This window comes from Drosophila melanogaster, chromosome 2R, assembly GCF_000001215.4.
Source record: "Drosophila melanogaster chromosome 2R".
Classification (NCBI taxonomy): domain Eukaryota; kingdom Metazoa; phylum Arthropoda; class Insecta; order Diptera; family Drosophilidae; genus Drosophila; species Drosophila melanogaster.
In genome coordinates, this window is record NT_033778.4 from 15,114,762 (window position 1) to 15,138,990 (window position 24,229).

At 43.9% G+C, this 24,229-nt stretch overlaps 1 protein-coding gene across 9 annotated transcripts in view, besides 1 other annotated feature; it reads left to right on the forward strand.

Annotated features, from left to right (window-relative positions):
* Positions 1–474: 474 nt before the first annotated feature.
* The window catches only part of chn (charlatan), a 29,548-nt gene continuing 5,793 nt past the window's right edge, over positions 475–24,229 (forward strand). For 4 of the 9 annotated variants that reach the window (NM_001259403.2, NM_001259401.2, NM_001259404.2 and 1 more), the window contains exons 1-3: positions 14,065–14,424; positions 23,341–23,675; positions 23,748–24,220. In NM_001259403.2, the coding sequence (NP_001246332.1) occupies positions 23,454–23,675; positions 23,748–24,220 (695 nt within the window). In that variant the 5' untranslated portion in view covers positions 14,065–14,424; positions 23,341–23,453. Of the gene's footprint in view, positions 928–14,064; positions 14,425–23,340; positions 23,676–23,747; positions 24,221–24,229 lie in introns of those variants that run through there. The other 5 variants (NM_001259402.2, NM_001259405.2, NM_001043081.2 and 2 more) reach the window with 2 other exon arrangements.
* Positions 4,611–13,035: a mobile genetic element.

Consider the following 24,229-nt stretch of genomic DNA (forward strand, 5'->3'; position numbering starts at 1 on the left):
AGAAAATTGGTCTTTAAAAATCATATGTTGTTGTTTAATTAGTCAAATAATAAATTCAACTATTATTATACTTACAGATAATTAAAAAAAATAAATAACTTAAGAGATTTTTTGCTGTGGCCTTTTTTCCGCGCTGAATACAATTAATTCGATGTTTTCGGATGTTTTCGGCGCGACTATCGATAATACCCCGATACTGACAAATAAAAAATAAATTATTTTTTTATTTTAATATACTCTTTCTTAATTTAAGTCAATTAATAAGTCTATTTATATATTAGAATCGTTTTTTTAGCTTAGTGACAAAGTTTTGCCGGAGAGTCCACTTGTTATGCGTGGGAGCGTGAGCGTTGCGGAATGCGCGCGCTTTTTGCAATTGTGGAAAGCGGAAAAGCGGAGGGGTGTCAGAAGAAGAAGCAGGGCGGCGCAGACAGGAAGCTTTTCCCACAATTGCACAACGTCGGAGAGGTATTATTATTACGCGACAGGCAATCGGCGCGGCAACAACAGCAAACTAAGCAACGCATCGCAGACGCAAAAACAAAACTAAATATTACAACATATTTACTTGGCCCAATAGGGGGAGGGACGGGAAATTTTCCGCCCAACCCATCAGCCACCCCAAAAGAGTGGGTGGCGGAGAATCGCCGTAGGATCCGCTCCTCCGCGACCATTCATATTCATTCAGTCACGAAATCTCATTCGGTGTGTGAGTGTTGATGAGGTTAGTTGTGAAACGCGGTCCGTTCTCGTTAAGTCGGAAAACCGAAAAGTGCATCAAGGAAATCATTTAACAAATCAGTGAAGTAAATTAATTTCCAGCTGCAAAGGAGAAACACAAACCTACTAAACAGTGTGCCGCGCGAAAAGAGGCGAAAAAGTGTTGCATACTCCGGGGCTGGCTGCAAAACCTCCGCTAACATGTTGGTAAGTTGGTGAATAAAATATTTTAAAACAAATCGGATCAGAGTAGCATGGAGTATCTATTAATTGATTTTCCTGGGAGGGGGGGCCTTTCCATATCTATTTTCCAAGCCAAGTGATTTATTGATTTTTCCGCAATGCGTTTGTGTGTGTGTGTGCGTATCTTTTTCGGTATGCACTTTTTCCAGAGAAACATCCCACTGGGGGCAGCAACCCCCAACTAAAAAGCGCCAACTTCTATTTTTCCTTCATCAATACTTCACACAAACACACACACGCACACAGTGGAATAAAAACAAATGGTATTGGTGTGTGGATTGGAGCAGGCGCTCTATGCAACGGTATAGCAACCCCCAAACAATGCACAACCCACCCTCTTTCTCGCTCTCGTTATGGCTTTGAAGGGTATTACTATCCCGCTCTCGCGACAATAGCTCAACTGTTTTGGCATTTGAAAACTAACTGCCGCCCCCATCCCCCCGCACCCACCTATCGTAACCCCCTTAGTTTCTCGCTCCTGGGTGGGTGGTTGTTTTTCACAGCCGGAGCACATCATAAATTTTGTGTCTATAACAATTTTTGTTATATTCAACCACCCCACCCACCTACCCACCACCCCAAAAAGCGACCCACACCCCTTATCAAAAAAGTGCAAAGGAATTGTGTTGCACTTTCGAGAGTTCAACTTCCGTTCGTTCACTCTCGCGCTCTCTGGGAAAATAGAAAATAACGGCACAGGCTTGCGCTCTCTCCAAAGAGAGAGATGCATTTTCATTTCGATTCGATGGGGGGTTTTGCATATGATTTTTTGGGGTTTCGGTTTTTATGCAACATATGCGACTACATATGTATGCATATGTATGTAGGAGTTATATAATTTGTATTTGATTATTTTGCCTTTGACGAATTCCGTTTGTGGCATGGTGTTTTCAAATGAAAACTAAAAATGTGTGGTTTTTTGTTGCCATGGGCAATATGGTGAAAATTTGTGGGTGGCAATGTCTGCTGCAGAATGCAAATAACTGCATTCGAGTGCTTTATATATATATTTATATATATAAGATTATATTCCCACGCACATATTTTATACATTTATATATTATATGGAAAATGCAATTTGTATGCAGTCGAATTGCACTTGCCCGGGATTATGCCTATATAAATAAATACTATGTACGGGGTAGGGGGATACCGGCAACGGAATTTCGTTTCATGGCGTCTCCATGGATTATATATAGAAATTAGTTGTGTTTTTGAAGCTGCTTACATAGACTGACAGCTTAATTGCTTTTTACTCGTCGACAAAAATTGATTTTAAGCTCGAGTTAAACGAAGCCAAGCACTGGAAAATGCCTAGAATGCAACGCATATTCCTTTAGATTGGAAAGTAAAGGGGTGGAAAACGGAAGCAGACTATAAGACAAAGTTAAGCAAGTTCGTTAAGCAATAACAACTAAGTGAGTTCGTTAACCCAACAATACATGACAGCATTGTTGAAAACTTTGACTAAAATTGGAAATCATTATATTAGCGATCACTTTCTTTTATTTCCAAAAGAACCTTATGTACTTTTTGAACTTGATTCTTTGGTAGTCACTACATAACATGAAAAAAGCGTAGCGATCATTTGATTTTATTCTTAGCCGCAAACTGACTATTTCCTGTTGACTTCATTTCATTCACACTCCCCACGCTGATGATGATGATTGAAAAAATCACCCAGGGGCCAAGACCCAGTGACTCACCCGACCGCAAGGCAAGCCAAGCGGAGACTGTACCCAACCCAATGCTCAAAACAAACCCAGTCTCGAAAACGCACACACACACACACACACTACCCACCCACTCAGACAAAGTGGATTCGAGTTGGGAGTTCGGAGGGAGTTGCGCATGCGTGGCCGTGTCCCACGCCCACTCGTCAAGGGGTGTCTCCACATAGGAAAAACATTTACGGAAATCTAAAGATTTGCTCTTTGAAATTATGTTAGAACTCACTTGATCTATAGGAAGTCACAACTAGTACTACATTTTCATTGTTTGAATCCTATATCAACGGGATATAACAACATATAGGCAACGTATTATAACAAATGCCTACATAGACAGTATGCAAATTTGTACCAATAATGTCCCCTCTTTTTTCTCTGTGCATGTTGGATGTGAGATAGTGTACGTATATAAAGGGTTGGAGCGAACTATACAGTGGGAACCAGTGATCGCACAACCACCCCCGGGGTTCCCAAGTTAAATGAGACGTGACAAAGTGCAAGAGTTTCGACCCCTTTGAGAAGTGCCAGGCAGATTTCCTCTTCACAAGTGGCGCCCAAAATGGGAAGCCCTATTCCAGCGAGGAGACTTTCTCCCAACTGCAAAACCGAAGAAGGGCTTCGTCTTCAGGGGCAACAGGTTTTGCTGGCCGTAGGAAGCCATGTGCTGCTGTAATTGGTCAGGCTCATTACGGGGATCGTTGGTTATATCACAGCTTGCACCGGGCCAAGGATGGACTAACGGGTCCACCCAGGCCCAGTGAGCACTGCCTCCGAAAGAACCTCTCAGGGGGATTCGAGGTGGCCCACATGTTGTCCACTGACGGCTGCTCACGAACCGGTTCCAGTCACCAGGCAGCTCCTTTATCCGCGATCATCATCATCTCCATTTCCATCACCACCATCATCATCATCTCCTTGGCCGGCCACTTCCACTTGAGTGGCAATGAAGGCAAAGTAGGGTGCTCAGGCTGCTCCATTTCGAGGGTTAACCTGTTTGCAGTTACCCTACGGTTGAGGTATGTGGGTTTCAGTGCACCTTTCGGTAACTACTTGATTTCGGGAAATACGCTTATGTCTTTCATTTTAAATCTTTAAAGAGCAGTCATGTGTACATATTGACTACTGAACTTAATTTTAACAAATGAAATAATATTTCATATATTATGATTACTTCATGAAGGAACTTAAAAACTACTTCCGAATGATAGGGCATTTCCAGGTCTGTCTGGCCGAATAGACATTATGCATCTTCTTCACCTCATGACACCATATGCATTTTTGCAGCCACACATCGCTGGCGTTCTTCCTTTTGCGGGGGATATATGTACATGTATGTGCATAAATGAGTAGTGCGATCAAAATCAGCGTCATCGCAACCTGCAAACCTGCAGTAACAACAACTTGGCGACCAAGATGCACTAGAGTCCATTGATTGCCTGTAACTTTCAATTTCATTGAATTGATGCAGTTGTCGTTGTTGTTGCACTGGGAGTTCCCCATTTACATATGAGTCATGCATATAGTAGATATAGGCAAGGCAACAGTATCAGAGATAGTGCAAATTTATAGGCCAGCCAACCAAAGGTTGAATGGCAAGTCTTGAACCCGAAATCGAAATCGAATGCGGCTAAAAATCAGCCCACGCCGAAAATCGGCGGGATATGCCGCCACCCAATCGAGGCTGCCATGTGGGTGAATTTGTTTATAAATACAGTGAAACTCCGAAAGTATGAACCGTACACTTATCAGTTATGTGCAAAGTTTAACTGAAAAATCAAAATTAAATCTCTAAAAAATGATTTTAAAACCGAATCGAAGGGTTCGTTTTCACTACAAATGTATTCAATTAGTAAAATGACGGGTTATGGGAGTTCGACTGTGGCTTCGTCATGTGTCTACCTGGACCATGTATCGCACGAGTTACCACCCCACCCCCTAAACCCCCACGCCTCTAAACAAATCATCGGACACTCAACCGGGAAGACGGCAACTGGAACACCGCATCCGGCCGAATGCTGACATTCCGGCCGAATGCTGACATTACACAAAAGTCGCACTGCAACATTGTCCCCAGCTAGCCAGCCACATGCCGAGTCGGCATGTTCATTATGCTTACAATTAAGAACCTATGTACTTATGTATAAGACGAAAACGGAGGACTCGAGTAGCCACTCTCTGACAATAAACTTCATACTGATTTTGAACTTCAAGAAAGTCAGTCGTATTCTTTATTGGAAATCTTCACACTACAACTATCTGCTGAAACTTAAAAACCTTCATACATTTACACATCATATCTTCACAAAAGGCTCCACCCTCGATCACGGACTTAACTGGCGCAGCCGGTAGGATGTCCTACCTATTAATAATTACCTACCTGTAAGTAAACATGTAAGAAACGAAACAAACTATATGCAAGATGTCGACTGAAAGTGACTAGGAACAAATTTTTATAAAACAAAATTGAAGTTGTGAAGTACCAAATGAAACTCAAACATATATTCAAACACAGGAAAAAAAAAGAGAGAGGAAAAATGTAAAATAAATAAATATACAAAAAAAAAGTGCAAGTGTACCGTACTGCCGCGCTGACGTGGAATCTATCGCTGATCATCACGCCATCGGTATGTCCATACTCTGCCGAACGTCATAATTTTTTTAAAAAAGTGCAAGTGTACCGTACTGCCGCACTGACGTGGAATCTATCGCTGATCATCACGCCATCGGTATGTCCATACTCTGCCGAACGTCATAATTTTTATAAAAAAGTGCAAGTGTACCGTACTGCCGCGCTGACGTGGAATCTATCGCTGATCATCACGCCATCGGTATGTCCATACTCTGCCAAACGTCATAATTTTTATAAAAAAAGTGCAAGTGTACCGTACTGCTGCGCTGACGTGGAATCTATCGCTGATCACCACGCCATCGGTATGTCCATACTCTGCCAAACGTCATAAGTTTTTATAAAAAAAAAAGAGTGCAAGTGTACCGTACTGCCGCGCTGACGTGGAATCTATCGCTGATCATCACGTCATCGGCACTTACATACGCTGGCCAACGCATCGCCAAAGCCTCTATATACACTTATATATGTGAGCATACAATATCAACTACAATCCAATACATCCACGTACTGTACCGCCTCGTTGGCATGGAATCAAACGCTGATCACCATGCCACCGTGGTAAACAAACAAAGCACCAAAGCCTCTCTAATACATTGTACACTCAAAACGCACACTGCCATACGTCGGCGAAAAATCAAAACATAAGCAAAAATCATTTCAAACCAAGCGAGGCTCATTCTGCGTACCACAACGACAACGACACTGCATGTGTAGTGGCGCACCCATGTCTGGGTAGCCGAGGTAAGGGGAAAACGCTTGAGTATCGTCAAGTGTTCTTGCCTTTCACTCTTCTACAATGGGTTGCTACGCTCATGTATTGCACATTCAAAATAACCAAAACAAATGTACTAAAGAAGTCGACATATACAGATATATTTTGTTTCCTTTCATTGTGTAATTTTGTATATCAAACAAATACTAATACCAATCACATTGCAGAATATAAAAGGGAAAATATAAAGCCAAAGACAGACACCCATACACTCTAGTAAACAAGAAATTTGTTCATTATTTTTCAATCATACATAATATACTAAGTAACCTCAAATTTAATGTCAAAAAAGTTCGTTTACAACCTTAGGAAAACTACACGTTCAGTTGTTGGAGTTCCACCAAACACTAATAGGCCCCCACATCCCGTTAGACGTCCTGACTCCCTTCTCCCGATTTCGGAAGAACCCAAATCAATATCTTCCCAAACCCCCAATATGGACTCGGGAAACGATTCTGCCCGCCCCACTCCATCCCCTCTGGCGCCCACTGTCAGTGGTATTAGCTCCTTAATTTCAACTACGTTCAAGCCTAAAGATATCATGGCATTTGTTGAGCATTTGCCAACCTTTGATGGTACACCTCGTCTATTGGACAGGTTTATCACTAGCGTAGAAGAAATCCTGATGCTCATCAGGGGAGCTGACCAAACACCGTATGGCCTGCTTACTCTGAGGACCATCAGGAACAAAATCATTGATAGGGCCGACGAAGCCCTGGAACTGGCAAATACCCCCTTGGTTTGGGATGAGATTAAAAGCAATCTCATCCGCCTCTACTCGAGCAAGAAAAGCGAGGCCAACTTGTTAAGCGAGCTTAACACATTTTCGGACAACCTGACCTTGGGCCAACTGTTCTTTGGTATATCAAAGGTGAGAAGCCAACTCTTCTCCATACTCAAAAACAGCGAACACAACAACACTGTTGTAGATGCAAAAAAGGTTGTCTACAACGAGGTTTGTCTCAATGCTTTTATGACTGGTTTGAAGGAACCTCTCAAGACTTTCGTCAGGATAAAGTCCCCTTCTACACTTGAACAGGCGTACGAGCAATGCCAAATAGAGCAGACCTTATATAGGGCACAAAACAAGCGAACCAACAGACCAGAGCAGGGACCCAATGGATCAGACAATAAAACCTACCGAAATAGCTACGACAGCAATTACCGCAGCGGACGTAACGACCGAAATGACCGTAGGGGACCCTACTCTAACTCTAACTCTAACTCTAACTCTGGCCAAAATAGACCATTTAATTCACACAATCGCACACCCCAATCCGGCACCAAGGACAACCGGGCCAATACATCAAACCCCTTTCGAGCACCTTCACATAGTTTGAATAATATAGAGGAGAACCCTCAACCTGATTCGAATTTTCAGCAAACGGCCTCGGGAAACCAACAGGGTACATAAGCCCAGCCACGCACAACCCCTCGCTTCCTTTTATAAAAATCAAACTATCCCAGACAAACCCCCTGAAGTTTTTAATTGACACAGGCTCTACACACTCCTTCATCGACCCAAAATATGTCGACCCTAGGAACTGTGTGACCTTAGATACGCCCATAACACTCAAAACAGCCCTGAACAGTTTTAAAATATATCAAAACGTCTCTATACCATTTCCACCGGAATTCCAAATCACGGGCAAAATGACCCTTCTACCTTTCAAGTTCCACTCTTATTTTGACGGATTGATAGGAATGGACTTATTATCTTACCTAAAAACAGAAATAGATTTACTTAACCTAAATCTAAAAACCCCAAGTACCATTATACCCTTATGGACCCACAGTAACTCAACTTCAAACGTATTTAATATCTCTGGACATACGAAAACTATTTTGCCACTACCAGTGGAAACCAAACAGGGCGACTTCTACATCGATTCAATTACAATCAATGATGACTTAATAATATCAGACGGGATTTATAATGCCCAAAACAATATTGCTAATTTCGTTATCACAAACTATAGCGAGAGGGATCAGTTATTGTACCTCGAGAGCCCGATAAAAGGCATGCCATACTCCACGGCCAACAATGTTGAACTTTTCAGTATCACTTCAGACACCCCACAGCCCCAAAACTCCGCAGCGTCGTTACAAGCCCTTGGCGTCGATCACCTCTCCTCTGAAGAGAAACAAAGCCTACTTTCACTTTGCAAAAGTTATCTAGATATCTTCTACAATGAAGACAAATCATTGACCTTCACCAACAAGATTACACACACGATTAAAACCACGGACGACACCCCCATTCATACAAAATCTTATAGATATCCTTACATTCATAAAGAGGAGGTCAAAAAACAAATAGAGGCAATGTTAAATCAGGACATTATCAAATCCAGTTATTCCCCGTGGAGCGCCCCCGTCTGGGTCGTCCCAAAGAAAATCACTCCTACGGGAGAGCAAAAATGGCGTCTAGTTATCGATTATAGAAAACTCAACGAGAAGACTATATCCGATAGATATCCAATACCTAACATCGCGGATATCTTAGACAGATTGGGCAAAGCCAAATATTTCTCCACACTTGATCTGGCAAGTGGATTCCATCAGATAGAAATGAATCCCGACGACACACCCAAAACTGCATTTACAGTAGAGGGGGGCCACTACGAGTTCATTAGAATGCCGTTTGGCCTCAAAAATGCCCCAGCCACATTCCAAAGGGTGATGGACAATATTTTTGGAGACCTTATCGGAACTATCTGCCTAGTTTACCTAGATGATATAATAATTTTCTCAACCTCCTTACAAGAACACTTCATACACTTGAAAACTATTTTTGGAAGACTCAGATCTGCCAACTTTAAAGTCCAACTCACAAAATCCTACTTCCTCAGGCGGGAGACAGAATTCCTTGGCCACATCGTTTCACAAGAAGGTGTTAGGCCAAATCCCAATAAGATCGAAGCTATAAAAAACTTTCCATGTCCCCACAGTAAAAAGTCAATTAAGTCTTTCCTAGGCTTGTTGGGATATTACAGAAAATTTATCAGAGATTTTGCGAGACTTACCCAACCCATGACACAAAAATTAAGGGGAAACAATAAATCGATCATAATAGATGATGAATTCAAAAAGGCCTTTGAATATTGCAAAACCTTACTGTCTAACGACCCAATCCTCCAATACCCGGACTTTACAAAACCTTTCACACTAACCACGGACGCAAGTAATTTCGCAATAGGAGCTGTCCTATCCCAAGGTCCGGTGCATAGTGATAGGCCCGTATGTTTTGCTAGTAGAACCTTGTCGGCTGCGGAAACAAATTATTCCACAATTGAGAAGGAAATGCTGGCCATTATATGGGCGGTCCAATACTTCAGACCCTACCTCTTTGGCAGGAGATTCACTATAATCACCGATCACAAACCACTAACTTGGTTAATGAATTTCAAACAACCAAATTCTAAAATAGTTAGGTGGAGACTCCAGCTTCAGGAGTACGATTTCGAAGTCGTCTACAAGAAAGGCTCTCAAAATGTAATTGCTGATGCTCTCAGTAGACCAGAGGCCTCTGTCAACCATAACGAAGCCCTATCAATTCCTCAAAATGTTTGCCCCATCTCAGAGAAACCCCTTAATGATTTTAATATTCAGCTCCTGTTCAAAATAACCCCAGATACAAATAACGCCACACTGATCCCGTTTAAACACAAACTTAGGAGGGAATTCTGTAAACCCAATTTTCAGTATGACGACGTAGTTTGCATTCTTAGGCAGTCGTTAAAACCAAACAAGACATGCGCGGTATTTGCCCCCGACCACATTTTTCAAATGGTGGAACAAGCCTACCAAACCTACTTCTCAGCCCACAGTCAATTTAAACTCATTAGATGTTTGATCTTCCTCCCCGAAATTACTGATAGTACGGAGATCGAAAAAATTATAACCGACTATCACTATAATAGTAACCATCGAGGGATCGATGAAACATATTTACACATAAAACGACAACAGTTCTTCCCACATATGAAGGAGAGAATAACTCAGTTAATTCGAAAATGTGAAACATGTTTAAAATTAAAATACGACAGACAACCTCAAAAGATCACTTACCAAATATCCGAACTACCTTCAAAACCGTTGGACATCTTACATATAGACATTTATACTATTAACAAAAATTATAACCTTACTATTATCGATAAATTTTCTAAATTTGCGGCTGCCTACCCTATAACTAATAGGAATTGCATTAACGTAGTTAAAGCCTTAAAACATTTCATTTCCCAATTTGGTATTCCCAAAAAGCTGATCTATGATCAGGGAGCAGAATTCGCTAGCGATATGTTCAATAAGTTCTGCACTCAATTTAACATTGACCTACACGTTACGTCCTTTCAACAATCCTCTAGTAACTCTCCCGTTGAACGGCTTCACTCGACACTAACTGAGATTTACAGAATAATACTTGACGTCAGGAAACAACAGAAACTCAGTAGCGAGCATGACGAGATAATGTCCGAAACCCTAATCACATATAATAACGCTATTCATTCTGCAACTAAACATACCCCCTTTGAACTATTTAACGGACGTACTCATATATTCAACCAAACAATCCAGTTCAATAACGAACACGACTACTTAACGAAATTAAATGAATTTCGCGAGAAGTTGTACCCCCTCATCACGGACAAACTTTCAAATGACGTAGTTAGGAGAACCCTAAAATTAAATGAAACCCGAACAGACCCCGTAGACCTACAACCAGACACTTTAGTCCTTAGGAAGGAAAACAGACGTAATAAGATTACACCCAGGTTTTCGATTCACAAAGTCAAACACGACAAAGGTCATACATTGATAACTGCTAGGAATCAAAAACTACACAAATCAAAAATTCGAAAAACAGTTTTGAAAAAAGACAAAAGCAACAACGTACCCAACACTGATAATAACTGACCCCACTACCTCTTAACTTACCATTTCAGGTTCACCCTTGTGCCAACTCAGGCTATCCATGTCCATTATTTAAATGATAACGCCCCTATAGCCAAGATAGAACTAGGGAAAGCCTTACTAATTGAGAGGTACAAAATAATTAGTCATGTAATCAACCTACAAGACTACAGCAGATGTATGGAACAATTCCATCTGACCATTAATAAATTTAACCCCGATTCCACGTTGACGGACTCCGTCACAATTTTAAAAACCAAATTAACCCAAGCCCAAGTAAAGCTCAAAGCCCTTACACCTTCATATAGAAACAAACGGGGTTTGATTAACGGATTGGGGAGTCTAGTAAAGGTGGTTACCGGCAACATGGATGCCAACGACAATAAAGAAATACATGAAGAACTTGACAATATAAAGAAAAATTCCGAAGTCAGTAACGACAATCTCCAAAAACAAGTAATGTTTAACAACGAAATACTTATCCGGTTCGAAAATATCACGGACCATATAAATAATGAACAAATTTTGATAAGTAAATTCTTTGATACCTCACAAAACAAAATATACAAACACTTAAACTTACAAGATACCCTTCTGGAAGAAATACAATATTTAAATAGGATTAATTATAACATAGAATTATTCATTAACCACCTAAACGACATAACAGAAAGTATGCTATTGGCGAAAATAAATATAATTCCCAAGTTCATCCTAAATGAACAAGAAATGGATAAAATAAAAACAATACTGGAAAAACAAAATATCACAGTCAAAAATGAACAAAGTATATACAATTTCCTACAAATGAATACACTAAATTACGAACAAAAGATTATTTTTAATATCAAAGTCCCAATTTTTAAACAACCTTTTCATACCCTCGCCAGACTAGTTCCATTACCAATAAATAACACATATTTTGTAATAACCCCAAATTACCTAGCTTATAATATTAATAATAAGAAATTTCATATGACCCGTAAATGCCCCAAACTGGATAATACATTCTTGTGCGACGAGAACTTCTACGTTGATACACCACAGAACAACACATGCCTGGAACACCTTTTGAACGGAGAAAACAGTTCCTGCGATGTACGGGAAACCGGCCCCATCACCGACGTGTTCGAGGCAGAGAGAGGTTACATCTTCGCATTCAACGTGAACAAACTGAAGGTATCCCTAACAAACGGCTCCGAGCTCTCAATAATGGGGTCAGCCATCATCAGATACATTAACGAAACAATACAGATTAACGGTATCGATTACGACGGCACGGTTGACACGTTCCCTGAACAGACGGATTTTGATCTTCCCCCCATGCGAAAAGTAACTAGGAATACCACTATTACGGTACTAAGCCTAGAAAAACTGCACCTCGAAGCCACCCAAACAATGGATAAAATCCTGGCCGTCCATCACAATACTATACAGCACACCTGGACACTCTACACTCTGCTCGGATTGGTAACGTTCCTAGCAGTCATCTTATGGCTGCACCGACGAACGAAACACATCGTCCACATCCACGAGGATCATCACGTACCAATCTACGCGTCATCCATACCTTCGCTATGGCCGTCACTTCGAACTGGGGGGGGAGGAGTTACCACCCCACCCCCTAAACCCCCACGCCTCTAAACAAATCATCGGACACTCAACCGGGAAGACGGCAACTGGAACACCGCATCCGGCCGAATGCTGACATTCCGGCCGAATGCTGACATTACACAAAAGTCGCACTGCAACATTGTCCCCAGCTAGCCAGCCACATGCCGAGTCGGCATGTTCATTATGCTTACAATTAAGAACCTATGTACTTATGTATAAGACGAAAACGGAGGACTCGAGTAGCCACTCTCTGACAATAAACTTCATACTGATTTTGAACTTCAAGAAAGTCAGTCGTATTCTTTATTGGAAATCTTCACACTACAACTATCTGCTGAAACTTAAAAACCTTCATACATTTACACATCATATCTTCACAAAAGGCTCCACCCTCGATCACGGACTTAACTCACGCCCTCCTTCTGGCCATATACCATACACCAAACCCAAAAAAGCCTCTGCCCCGCTAATGAACGCAACAGTCGCAGTCACCTCCTCATCCTTCTCTACATCCACCGACATCACCAGCAACAAAAACAACAACGACGCCAACCCACATGCACGAAGATCATTACCAACCCGAGCGGCGCATAAAAAAAAACGTAAGCCAGCAGCAACGACAACAACAACATCGAAATCAAGTTGCGCCGTCGCAAACGCAAACTGACCTGGTCCGAAAATTCTACTCTGAAACCACCCTACACGGTTTCCCACTCCCACATTGCACAGTGGGCAGAGTTGAGCAATTGCCATGTTTAAATGCCGGAACTCTGTGCTTGGTTATCAGTGGTGTTTCTGAAATAAATAAATAAATTGTAAATCAGGCAGCTCGAAAAACTTTATAATAAAATGATGGTCATTTGCCAAGAACTTGAACTATTGTAGTGAAACGTGAAATGTTTATTTTTCAATATGTTTTCATTGACAGTCGGTACAAATTTTCCACTGTGCGACGCCGGCCCACACACAATAACTGAAAAGCGGGAGAGAGACAGCAGAAGCAACAACAAGCGACTTGAATGAGCGGGTGGCTTGCCTTGCCGCCTGTTTGTTGCAATTTCTCTTTTATGCGATCATTCGTTTGTAAGGTGGCCACTTGCATAGTGGGCTTGAAACATAAATATTGTTTGGGGCTAATTTACAGTTTTAACTATCGCTTAAGTAATTAATTAATACTGATAATATTTACGAATCAAGTAAATCGTGTTTAAAAACTAAACAAAAATCATTTAATTTTAGTGCCGGAATTAATTATAATTACAATTCTGCAAAAATGCATGTCATTCTGCTTACAGTGTTCGCAAAAGAGTTGTTGAAAATATTGTTCATGCCTATCGTATTACTATTTAAGATGGATAACGAATCCACCGCACATCGCCCCACTGTGCGCTGCTTTGTGCGTCGGCATTGCCGGCGTCATCGTTTGTTGTTTCCATCTCAGTCTGTTGGAATTTCTCGTGGTGTGCGGTTCGGTCGCTCTCGCTTTCCTTCTTCATCGTGCTTGCAATTGACTTTGTGCGGCATTATTATAAGAATCATTACAACGCGTGGTTTTCTTGCGAATTTTGGCACGAGTTCTTATTAAAAATATATACAGCGAATATCTCTGCTGATTGTGCGTGATTGCGTTTCAATTGTAACTAAACTGTTGTAATTAAACAGAAGTGAACAAATTGTGAACAAACAGTGACTGTAATTCAAGGAAAACAACGCAAGCCGGCTGGAAGGCCTAAATCGGAAAAGGAGAGCAATGGCCATAGGGCCAACTGGAAATAACTAATACTGATCAGCATAAAAAGGTATAACATAATTGTTAGTGACTACAAAATTAAGGGGAATTAATTATTTTCGGGGAAGTTTGCTGCATATAATTAATAGAGCAGACCCAAAAGCCAAAACCGAACCCACACAATCTGCGAGCATCGAGAAATCACCTCGAAGGCCATGTGCAGAGACAAGCCCAACAACCCACAGGTAGCTAGGCCCAGAACCGGTTACCCAATTTCCAATTATAAACCAAAAAAACAAAAAATCCGAGCCACTCCAACGCCCCACAATAAAAAAAAGACAGAAAGAGCAGTGGGCACCCCTTTCCTGAAAAATGAGACCAAAGATCCCAAATGCGACGCCGCGAGGGGCTCAAAAAGAAAAGAAATCGAAAGAAACCCACCACCAATCCTTGCTCATACTCCCCCTCCTCCGCCACCTTCGCCTCCTTTGCCTCCTCCCTCATTATCCTACTTTCTTCGCTGCCCTGCTTATCATCTTCGCAGACACACACACACGCACACAGCGAGAAATCATGCCTGCCTTCTTCTATTCGTTCTGCCTTGTCACATGTTCCTCTTCCTTTCCCTTTCACCCTGTTGCGCGCAGGAGAAGGAAAAAACCGTGGTGTGGGTAGGGAAGGGGAGGGAGGCGACTGACCGTCGCGACGCCCGCTGTTTCAAATGGTGATTTCTTGTAGGTTCTCATTTTGGCGTGGCTCTTGTCCCCTTTCCTTCCCCGCTGCTTTATCACTTCGTCTGTCTCTCCCACACTCTCCCTTTGCATTCTGATGAATTTTTTACACCCACCCATCGATAGCGACTTTTGCATTCAACCTACTCCGCCTCCTTCCCTCTCATTTCCACTTCTCGCTGTGTTGCCGCCCCCACTGACAGTCGCCCTCTATTATTTGCTTGTTCATTATGGACTCATCTTCGTGGTTTGCTCGCCTTCGAAGGAGTTGTCATTGGAACGATCGGTTGGGAAAAAGGGTTGCCGTTGGAAAACGTCATGTTCCCGTGGGGAGATGGAAACGAACACACACGCAATAAAACATAATTCCATAATTTAATCACAAATGTACATATATTAGTAAATTTAACTTTATAGTGAATTATAAATACTTGTTGATATGGAAAGCGAAAAATTTACTTCTATATTTTTTAAATTCAGTTTAAACTGAAAACTTCAAACCTGCAAATTTGGCTTCGGTTCTGTCTAAATAATCAAGTTTCAAATCAAACATTTAATTTTTCTGTGAAATGCTCTTTCTGAAAGATCCGCTTTCTGCAAAATCAAATAAAAAGTTATAAATACTTGTTGATAATGTGGGGAGTTGTGGAACTTAAGTTTCTAGAACTCTACCGTATTGAGTCATCTGCCATCTTACTTCTGCGTCCGCTGCACGGACCCCCCGCTTGTTATGTTACTGCCAACCCACGCTTGGCTTCCTCCCCCCGCCACTCAACTTCGACATTCCCATGGAAAAAGCGACCCCAAAAAAAAGGGCAAAAATAAATTACGCACTTCCCGTCGTCGGTGGTAGAGCAATTTTATGCAGCCAGGGGAGGGAGGGTGAAAAGAGGGGTTGCGCCGCCGATGGATGGTACCTGCCCGTGTCGCAAAGAGGGTTGTTGTGCTGCACCGATCCCGATACCGATCCCAATCCCAATCCCTAAACCGATCCTATGCCGATGCCTATGCCCATGCGATACGACGATGGTGATGCGACCCCAGTGAGGCAGCAATCTCACCGAAAATCACATAGGAATTTCCTGTTACACCCGCCCCCTGCCCGAAAGTTACCTGCCCTCGTCTCCGCGCTCCTCGTTTACCTGTTTTCTCCCTCCCGCTCTCTGCAGCAGCTGTTTGTTTTGCGGCTTTCAAGGTTTCTACTTTTTACCTGTTGGCGTCAGTCGGTTCAGTTCGATTGGGATTTTGAATCGGATTCGGCATCGGAGTTCGTCCCCTTTCGCAGCACAGCCACCCCATTGCGTAGGATTCAATCCACTTCTTATGTGTATGTACATTTCTCACTTCTTTGTTCGCTTTGGGTGGGTGGGGTGTACCTACCAGGTGGGAGGGGGGAGACTTACTCACATCTTCTTCTCCATTTCTTTTGTTGGCCCAAAAGCGGGCAGAGTCGATCCAAACCGAACCGAACCGAAAATCTTTTGGGCGTCTTGAGTTTTGGTTGGTCTCGTTTTTGCTTTTGTGCCCGGCGATCATCATTATCTTCGTTTCGCTGGCTCATTCTATGGCACCACCACCACCACCAACACCGCCACCAGCCACTCCTCCTACTACAATTTGCCTAAAAAACCCCAACCGTTTCGACCGTTTTTCAATATTCAACGAAACCAACCAAAATAAAAAAATAAGAAGAAACTCAGAAAATGATGGTGGCGAAGAGGAAGAGCACGACAGACGGCGACGATGTCTGCTTGAAGGTTGTTGTGAAATTTCATTATGGGTCTGGGTCTGTCTCCTCGCCTCCACCTCCCACTGCTTCCTCCTGGTACTCGTACTCCTACCCCATCCCAAACCCAACCAAGCCCCACCCCCACCTCGGCCTCCTACTCCTCTGATTGCCTGCTGCTGTGCATGTGGTTGTTGTTATTTTTTTTAAGAGGCGTCCAGCGTCAACATTTCAGCGAGGGGTTTCGGTTTTTGGGTTGGGTTGGGTTGTCTTGGCTATATGTATTATACACGAATACGGATAGGCTGGCCCACGGATTGGGATGGTATGGTATGGGATTGGGATGATGATGGCTGCTTGGGCTGTGGCATTTCTCGTGTGTAGGTAGGTGGTTTCTCGGAAATCCATTTGTTCATATGATAACCCAAAGAGTACAACACGAAACCCAACCGGCTGAGAGGCGAAGGAGGAGCAGTCATTTGCTGACGGTCGAGAATTGAAGCTTTCAACCCGATCGCCATTCCAAAATGCGGATGGGTGTATGTGGAAGCCCTGTGAAACTAGGGGATCTACCATCTATCTCAAAGCGTTTGTGTGCCATGAATGAGATCAGATAAATCATTCTAAAGGAATTTATCTGTATACCACAGCGCTACTTGGCGATAGATTCAACTAGAAAGTCACACCTAAATGCATCCTCTTCAAATTCAGAATCCAAATCCATTCATCATGCTCGTATGTATGTATCCTGGAACCTCCTTCTACTCCTCCTCCTCCTTTTCTGAAGGATCGCATCCGTTGGTCCGCAACAAAAGCAACAGGATCGGCACTAAAAACCCCACTCCACCCCGCACAAACCCAAATCCCCTCGGCCACCCCAACCACTGGCAAATGGCAGCTGCAACCTGCAGCCCAACGGGGCAACCCTAAAAGTGATCTCTACCCTGGGCAGCAGGTTGTTGTCGGCCTGGATTGCAGTTGAGAAACGAAGCAGTAAGACGGAAAACCACCCCTAAAAAGGGAATGGAAAACATGGCACAAATTGCTACCCCATGGATGATCGGACACCGAGCACATGTTGCATGCGGCAAAGATTTCACCAGAAAAGGAGCAGATCAGGGAGGGTGCATCTGACACGGCTTGGACTTAGGTCTCTCAAGACGACCCCTGAAGTCCTCAAGGCGAAGGACAGACGAACATGTGCAACGTCTGCGCCTGCATTTCTGTACCTTGTGCATGTATTTCACTTTATTATTTTTCGTTTTTTTTTTTTTTGCTGGCTAGCTGGCCATTTTATGAGGGCGCGCACCTGCCAACAGCTGCCGCCGCCGCCGCAAAAGATGAGGAAAGTAAGCGCGGGCAATCATAGCCAAAAGCTATGGTCGCTGACTTGTTTTCTGGGCCTGCCCTTGAAGCCGTCGCACGCCCACCGCCAGCAGATGAACCACCCAAAAAGAGGAAAAAAAAAAAACTAAATACAAAAAATTGGAATGAAGCAACAAACGAAACCAGCTCCGAAGACTTTTGGGCCCAAAAGCAATTTGCTTTTGTTGTCTGCTGGCCGGCCATCATCCGCCTCGAAAAACCTAAAAACAAGCTCAAAGAGAAGACGCCAAAAAAAGTATAGTAAGAAAACAAAGAAGAAACAGCAGCAGCAGAAGCAGAAGCAGCTGCCATCGCATCGTGGCCACAAAAAGTACCACCTGCCGCCCATATACATGTCGCCACAACCGCTGTCCTTTGTTCGCCGGCAGCCCCATTAACCCAAGGATATGCCACCATGGGAATGGGAAAGGAAGTGTTGAGAAAACGTGCGTCCTAAGGATACAATTCAATTTCCTTTGGGGGCAGAAAGGGAGAAAGTCCTTATGGAAATACTAAACAGGCTTAAAATGGTAACTCAGCTGCTAGATTTGGTTGAATTTGCTTCAAAAGGAAACCATCTTTGAAGTTGAAATTTATTCAAACAATTTATTCATTCAATTTATTCAAAACAATCAACACGCAATCCGTTACCGGGGATCCCTCGCAGATTTTTCTTATGACGTCTAACTAAGATAGAACTGACTACGATGAGTAATGGGTTTATTTTGTTAGAAAGCCAGCTGTTTTTGAGCGAGTGCTTTAAAAATTATATTTTACGCTTGAATCTTCCTTAAAGTAAAAATTGCAAAAGAAACATAGAGCCCCGCAGCGAATGGGCCAACAAATGCAATCGATGACAACAGCTACTACGGCCCACACAGATACGCGCTTAGCTCACCTCGCCCCATCCCAGCGAGCCACCCACTCGCCACCCCCCTCGTAGCCCGCGCCCCTTCCACTCCCCCTTCCATTTTAGCCACCCAGCTGCGCCTGCGTCTCTGTCGCCGCCGATTTTTGGTTGGTGGGCGTTGAAAAAGGCGCGGGTAGCTGAAATTAACAGCGAGAATACCGTTGGCAGTCGCCGTTGCTTTGGCTTTTGTTGGGGCCTTTTGCTGTTCGGTGTTAATTTGGCTCGCATATAAAATCTTCGATTTTATTCCGTGGTCGGTCGGTGGAATCGGTTGGATCATTGGGACAGCTGCGGTCAGTTGGATTGGACATACGATGGTGCTGCTAGACACCCACCCACCTTTGATGATTAGTGGTTGCTGCCAAATACTAATGGCACAGTGGTTTAAAATCTGTTAGAAAACAATGTATATGGATTTTTTTTTAACTTTTAAAAAATATATATTTAAGTACAGTAAGTCATAAAATCGAAGTGCACAGTTCCCAGTCCGGTCAGATCTGTAAATGGACTTGTGGATGGAACCCGTAGAATAGCGCTTCAGTAATTGACTGCTGCACTGCGATGCAAGTAACGTCCTCGTGCAGCTCCACCCGTTCCATCCCACTGTGCGTCATCGGCTAAAGCGTTTTTTAATAACTGCGTGCTGGTCGCTCGCAAAGTTGTTGGTTACCATGGGTGGGGTGGTAGAGGGGCTGGGGTCAGGAAGGAGGTGAGTGGAGCTGAGTGGAGGGATTGTGTTAACATGTCATTAGCTTGGTGGCTTCGTCCGCTGTTGTGTCTGCTGACTCTGCTGTTGCTGCTGGTACTCCGCCCCCATCCCGTCGGCCCCCTCCCACCGGAACGCCCCCTCTACGGTCGCGCTTGTGGCCTTTCACCGCAACAACAAGTAAATGTTGTGGCTCACCCTGAGCTGCCAGGTCGCCGGATTGTCAGATCGCTTGGCCCAACCCACGGGTGTTAAAAACTGTGTGCATAACTCTACAGGCCGACTTCTACAGATCTAACTTCCTAAAAAAATCAGAAAAGCTTTTGAATTTGAAATTAATTAATTATCTTCTAAATTTTTTTTTTTTAATTTTAAATTAACTTAGTAGTAAAGTCCTGCCACAACTTTTCTAACGACCCTTTTAGATCTTACAGAGTTCGTATCAAAAGAATCACAATTTCAATGAACTTAGTGAATCTTCACTGTATCTGCGAATATCTCTGTGTGTTCTGCAATTGGCACTTTGATGACCGCCCTCGCCTAGGCGCTATAACATTTGATTAGCCTACGCTTTAAATAATTATTGCAAATACCCAAAAAAAAACCCACCAAATTAGATTCAACAAAAACACCCCACTGGCACCCAAAAAAGGGAGAGCCAATAATGCGTTTACCGTTACCAGTTGCCCGGCATCTGCGAAAATGCAACATCTGCCAATAGCGAGAAAGAGAAAAAGAGTGTGGGGATCAAGCACGCTCTCACTTATTACGTGAGAGCCACAGACAGCGAAAATTCCCCCAACCGGCATTTTTCAGCTGCCCAACCGGTTTCTCTCTGCCTCTCTCTTTCGCTTTTTCTTGCTCTCACAAACTCCCCCAAGTTGGCGTCTGTTTGCGCACCCATCACAATTTCGCGTCGACTGCGATCGCTGTTCTGATGTGCGCGTGGTGTGTTGCTGTTGTTGTTGTTGTGAATTGATTTTGTTGCTGGCCTGCGCGCCCATTTTCAGCCCACTCTCGTTTTTGTTGTTGTTGGTTTTTTGCTGCCGTCTGTTATTAGCAAAGCGGATGTTGTTGTTGCTGGCAGAAGAAGAAGCAGAAACAGCCACAGCCACAACAAAAAACACAGAAAGGGGGAGGCACAGCACCCACACGCGCGCTTTTGCTGTTGGCAACGCATGACACTTTCCGCTTTTTTTTCCCCCATTTTGCTGTTGTGTTTTATTTTTCTGTTGTGCTGTGTGTGTCTCGCCCACAACAGTTGACCCCTTGGCGGCGGGTTATCAAATTCAGGGGGCGGCGGTGTGGTGTCGCAAATTGATAGAGATCTTGGGAGCGGTTGGAAATTTAACTTAACGAACTTGTCTAAATCGATCTTATGAAGGCAATACTAACTGTAAGTTTATGTTTCTTTTGTGTTGGCATTTTTTATCGGAAAAAAATAAATTGTAAGCCATTCAATAATAATTTGTCATTACGAAATAAAGGGCATATACTTAAGGGACTATGTAATTTACCCAATATTAAGATTTCAAACTGTAATATACATAGGTACAAAGGTGATTCCTTTCCTTTGTGGTATATAACTGGTTTGCAGCCCCACACTTGCACTTTTCTTGCCCATCTGAGGTTTTTCAGATCCCCAAATGGAGCTTATGGCGCGGCATGATCTTGAGAGCGTGGCCAAAGTCAAGCGGCAACCACCACAATGGCAACAACAAAGACGTGCCCTTGGCTTGAGAAACCACACGCAGAGAACTGAGTGAGGCCAGACCAGCAGATCAGATCCCCGAGCCGATCCCCAGACCCCCAGACCCGCAGAGCCACAGACCCCCAGACTTCCCGAAACACTCGATCTTGAACAAACAACGAACACAGCAGCAACAACAACAACAACAAACGCCCCCATGGCGGCAGAAAACACCAGCAACACCCCACTGTAAAAAGCACACGAAGCATAAAAATCAAATATGCAAAACTCAGATACGAAATATGAACTTAAAAGAGACGAACAGAAACGGACTGTGGATCGGATTGGATCGGATCGGATTGAATCGGAACGGATCTCGGGACTGGGAACGGTCGTGGGTGTGTGGGTGGTGCTGTTGGTGCTGTTGGTGTTGTTGGTGCTGTTGGTGTTGCGATGACATGTTAGCGGGGCGTCTTGGGCTGGGGCCACCAGTGGGTGTGTGGGTGGGCGCAGCCGTTGGCGCTGGGCCGTAGAACGTGCCCAGGGCCCAGCGGCAAATCGAACACACGCTTTTTGTCGCCACAGAGTGGCAGAATTATCGTTTCTTCTCGAAAAACAGGGCACAGCAAAATGTGGCTAAGAAAAATACAAGCCACTGATAAAAATGTCACATTTAGTAGCTCTTCAGCATCTTACATCCTTTCCGAGAATGGGGAAATTTAATCATGAAAGAAACCAAAAACTGATAACCTCTAATACGGCCCAGTTGTATATTAATTAGTTCAATATATATTTTCAATAACAAAGTATTGCGAAATATTTTTCTGAGTGCAGAGAAAGAGGGAGGAAAGTCTAGCACAGCCCACACCCACCCACCGCACAACAAAAGCGCCGCCAAAATAAAAAAAAAATGCCGCGATCGTTGGCAGTTTGTCTCTCTGTGCGGATGATGCTGGGCTAGTGATGTGGATGATGATGATGATGATAGACCCGACCCGTCGAGAGGAAGACGATCAATGGGTTTTTGGGTTGGTTCGTTAGTTGGGCACGTCAAGGTGGTAAATTTATTAATTTATGCAGCTGAGACCCCAAAAAGAGAGTCGAGTGTGTGAGTATTGCTGTGCACTAAACAACTGGTTCAGGCGACGAATATTTCAGTTTGTTTCTTTAAGGAGTCATAGTATTAGATATTTTAAACTGCTAGCCCATAGTTCTTAGTTGTACCGTAAAACAGAACGCTTTTCACATTTTTGTGACCTGACACCCGACATCGGTGGTCCAAAAAGTCGGAGATTCGTAAACAAAAAACGCGCTCGAAAGCATTTCTGGCTGACTCAGCGATGCTGCGTCAAATCGAAATCCAAGCCCAATGCCCAATGCCCACCGAAACCAAAGGCAAAACCCCCCACGCAAGCGGCCCCAAGGCAGACTGGTACCACCCCCTCGCCGCCCGCCACAGCTGCCCCTTCCCCAACAAATCAAAGTTGGATGTGTCAGCAGTCGTTTCCCACCAGTGACGTCGTTGGCGGGAGGCGCTGGGTATTTTGGTACCGGATGTGGCTCTAAGATAGTTATATTTATTAGCGCTACTCCTCCTTGCTGTTGCTGTGGGGAAACCCAAAGCATTTAGATTTGAAGAACTCTATACGAATTCTTTTGGTGGCAAGGGACACGGTTTTTTAACATGGTTTATTAATCTTTTTTAAGAAAGTAGGAAACTTAAACCAGTTTTAGCCTTATTTACTCTCGTTAATTCAATTAATCAGTCTCTATTCTTTAAGTCTTTACAATTGTTAAAAAAAAATACGTTTACTCAAGAACATCCGCTTTTTCTCTCTCTCTCTCTGCCATTTTTCAGTTCTCGGAGAGTGGACGTGGAGGCAACAGCAAAAGCAGCAGCCTCCGCCCCCTAAAAGCAACAGCAGCAGCACGCCCGCTAGCCAAGGCCGACGGCAAAGTGAAGCACCTGCAATGGCCACACTAATACCAGTGAACGGCGGCCATCCAGCAGCGAGCGGACAATCCTCCAATGTGGAGGCGACATATGAAGATATGTTCAAGGAAATCACACGCAAATTGTACGGCGAGGAGACCGGAAACGGTTTGCATACGCTCGGCACGCCGGTGGCGCAAGTGGCCACCAGCGGGCCAACAGCGGTGCCCGAGGGCGAGCAGCGCTCCTTTACAAATCTGGTAAGTAAGATGACGAAGGTGAAGTCAAAAGAGATGTATCTAACGAAACCCTTTACTATTTCCCCCGTTCAGCAACAACTCGATCGCTCGGCAGCGCCCAGCATTGAATACGAGTCCAGTGCGGCCGGTGCCTCTGGCAACAACGTGGCCACCACCCAGGCCAATGTAATCCAGCAACAACAACAGCAGCAACAGCAAGCGGAGTCGGGCAACTCCGTGGTGGTGACGGCCAGCAGTGGGGCGACTGTGGTGCCGGCACCCAGTGTAGCGGCCGTTGGTGGCTTCAAGTCCGAGGATCATCTGAGCACTGCCTTCGGGCTGGCAGCCCTGATGCAGAACGGTTTCGCAGCCGGCCAGGCGGGTCTGCTGAAAGCCGGCGAGCAGCAACAGCGCTGGGCTCAGGACGGATCTGGTCTGGTGGCGGCCGCAGCGGCGGAACCACAACTCGTGCAGTGGACCTCGGGCGGAAAGCTCCAGAGCTACGCTCATGTCAACCAACAGCAGCAGCAGCAACAACAGCCGCATCAGAGCACACCCAAGTCCAAGTAAGAGTC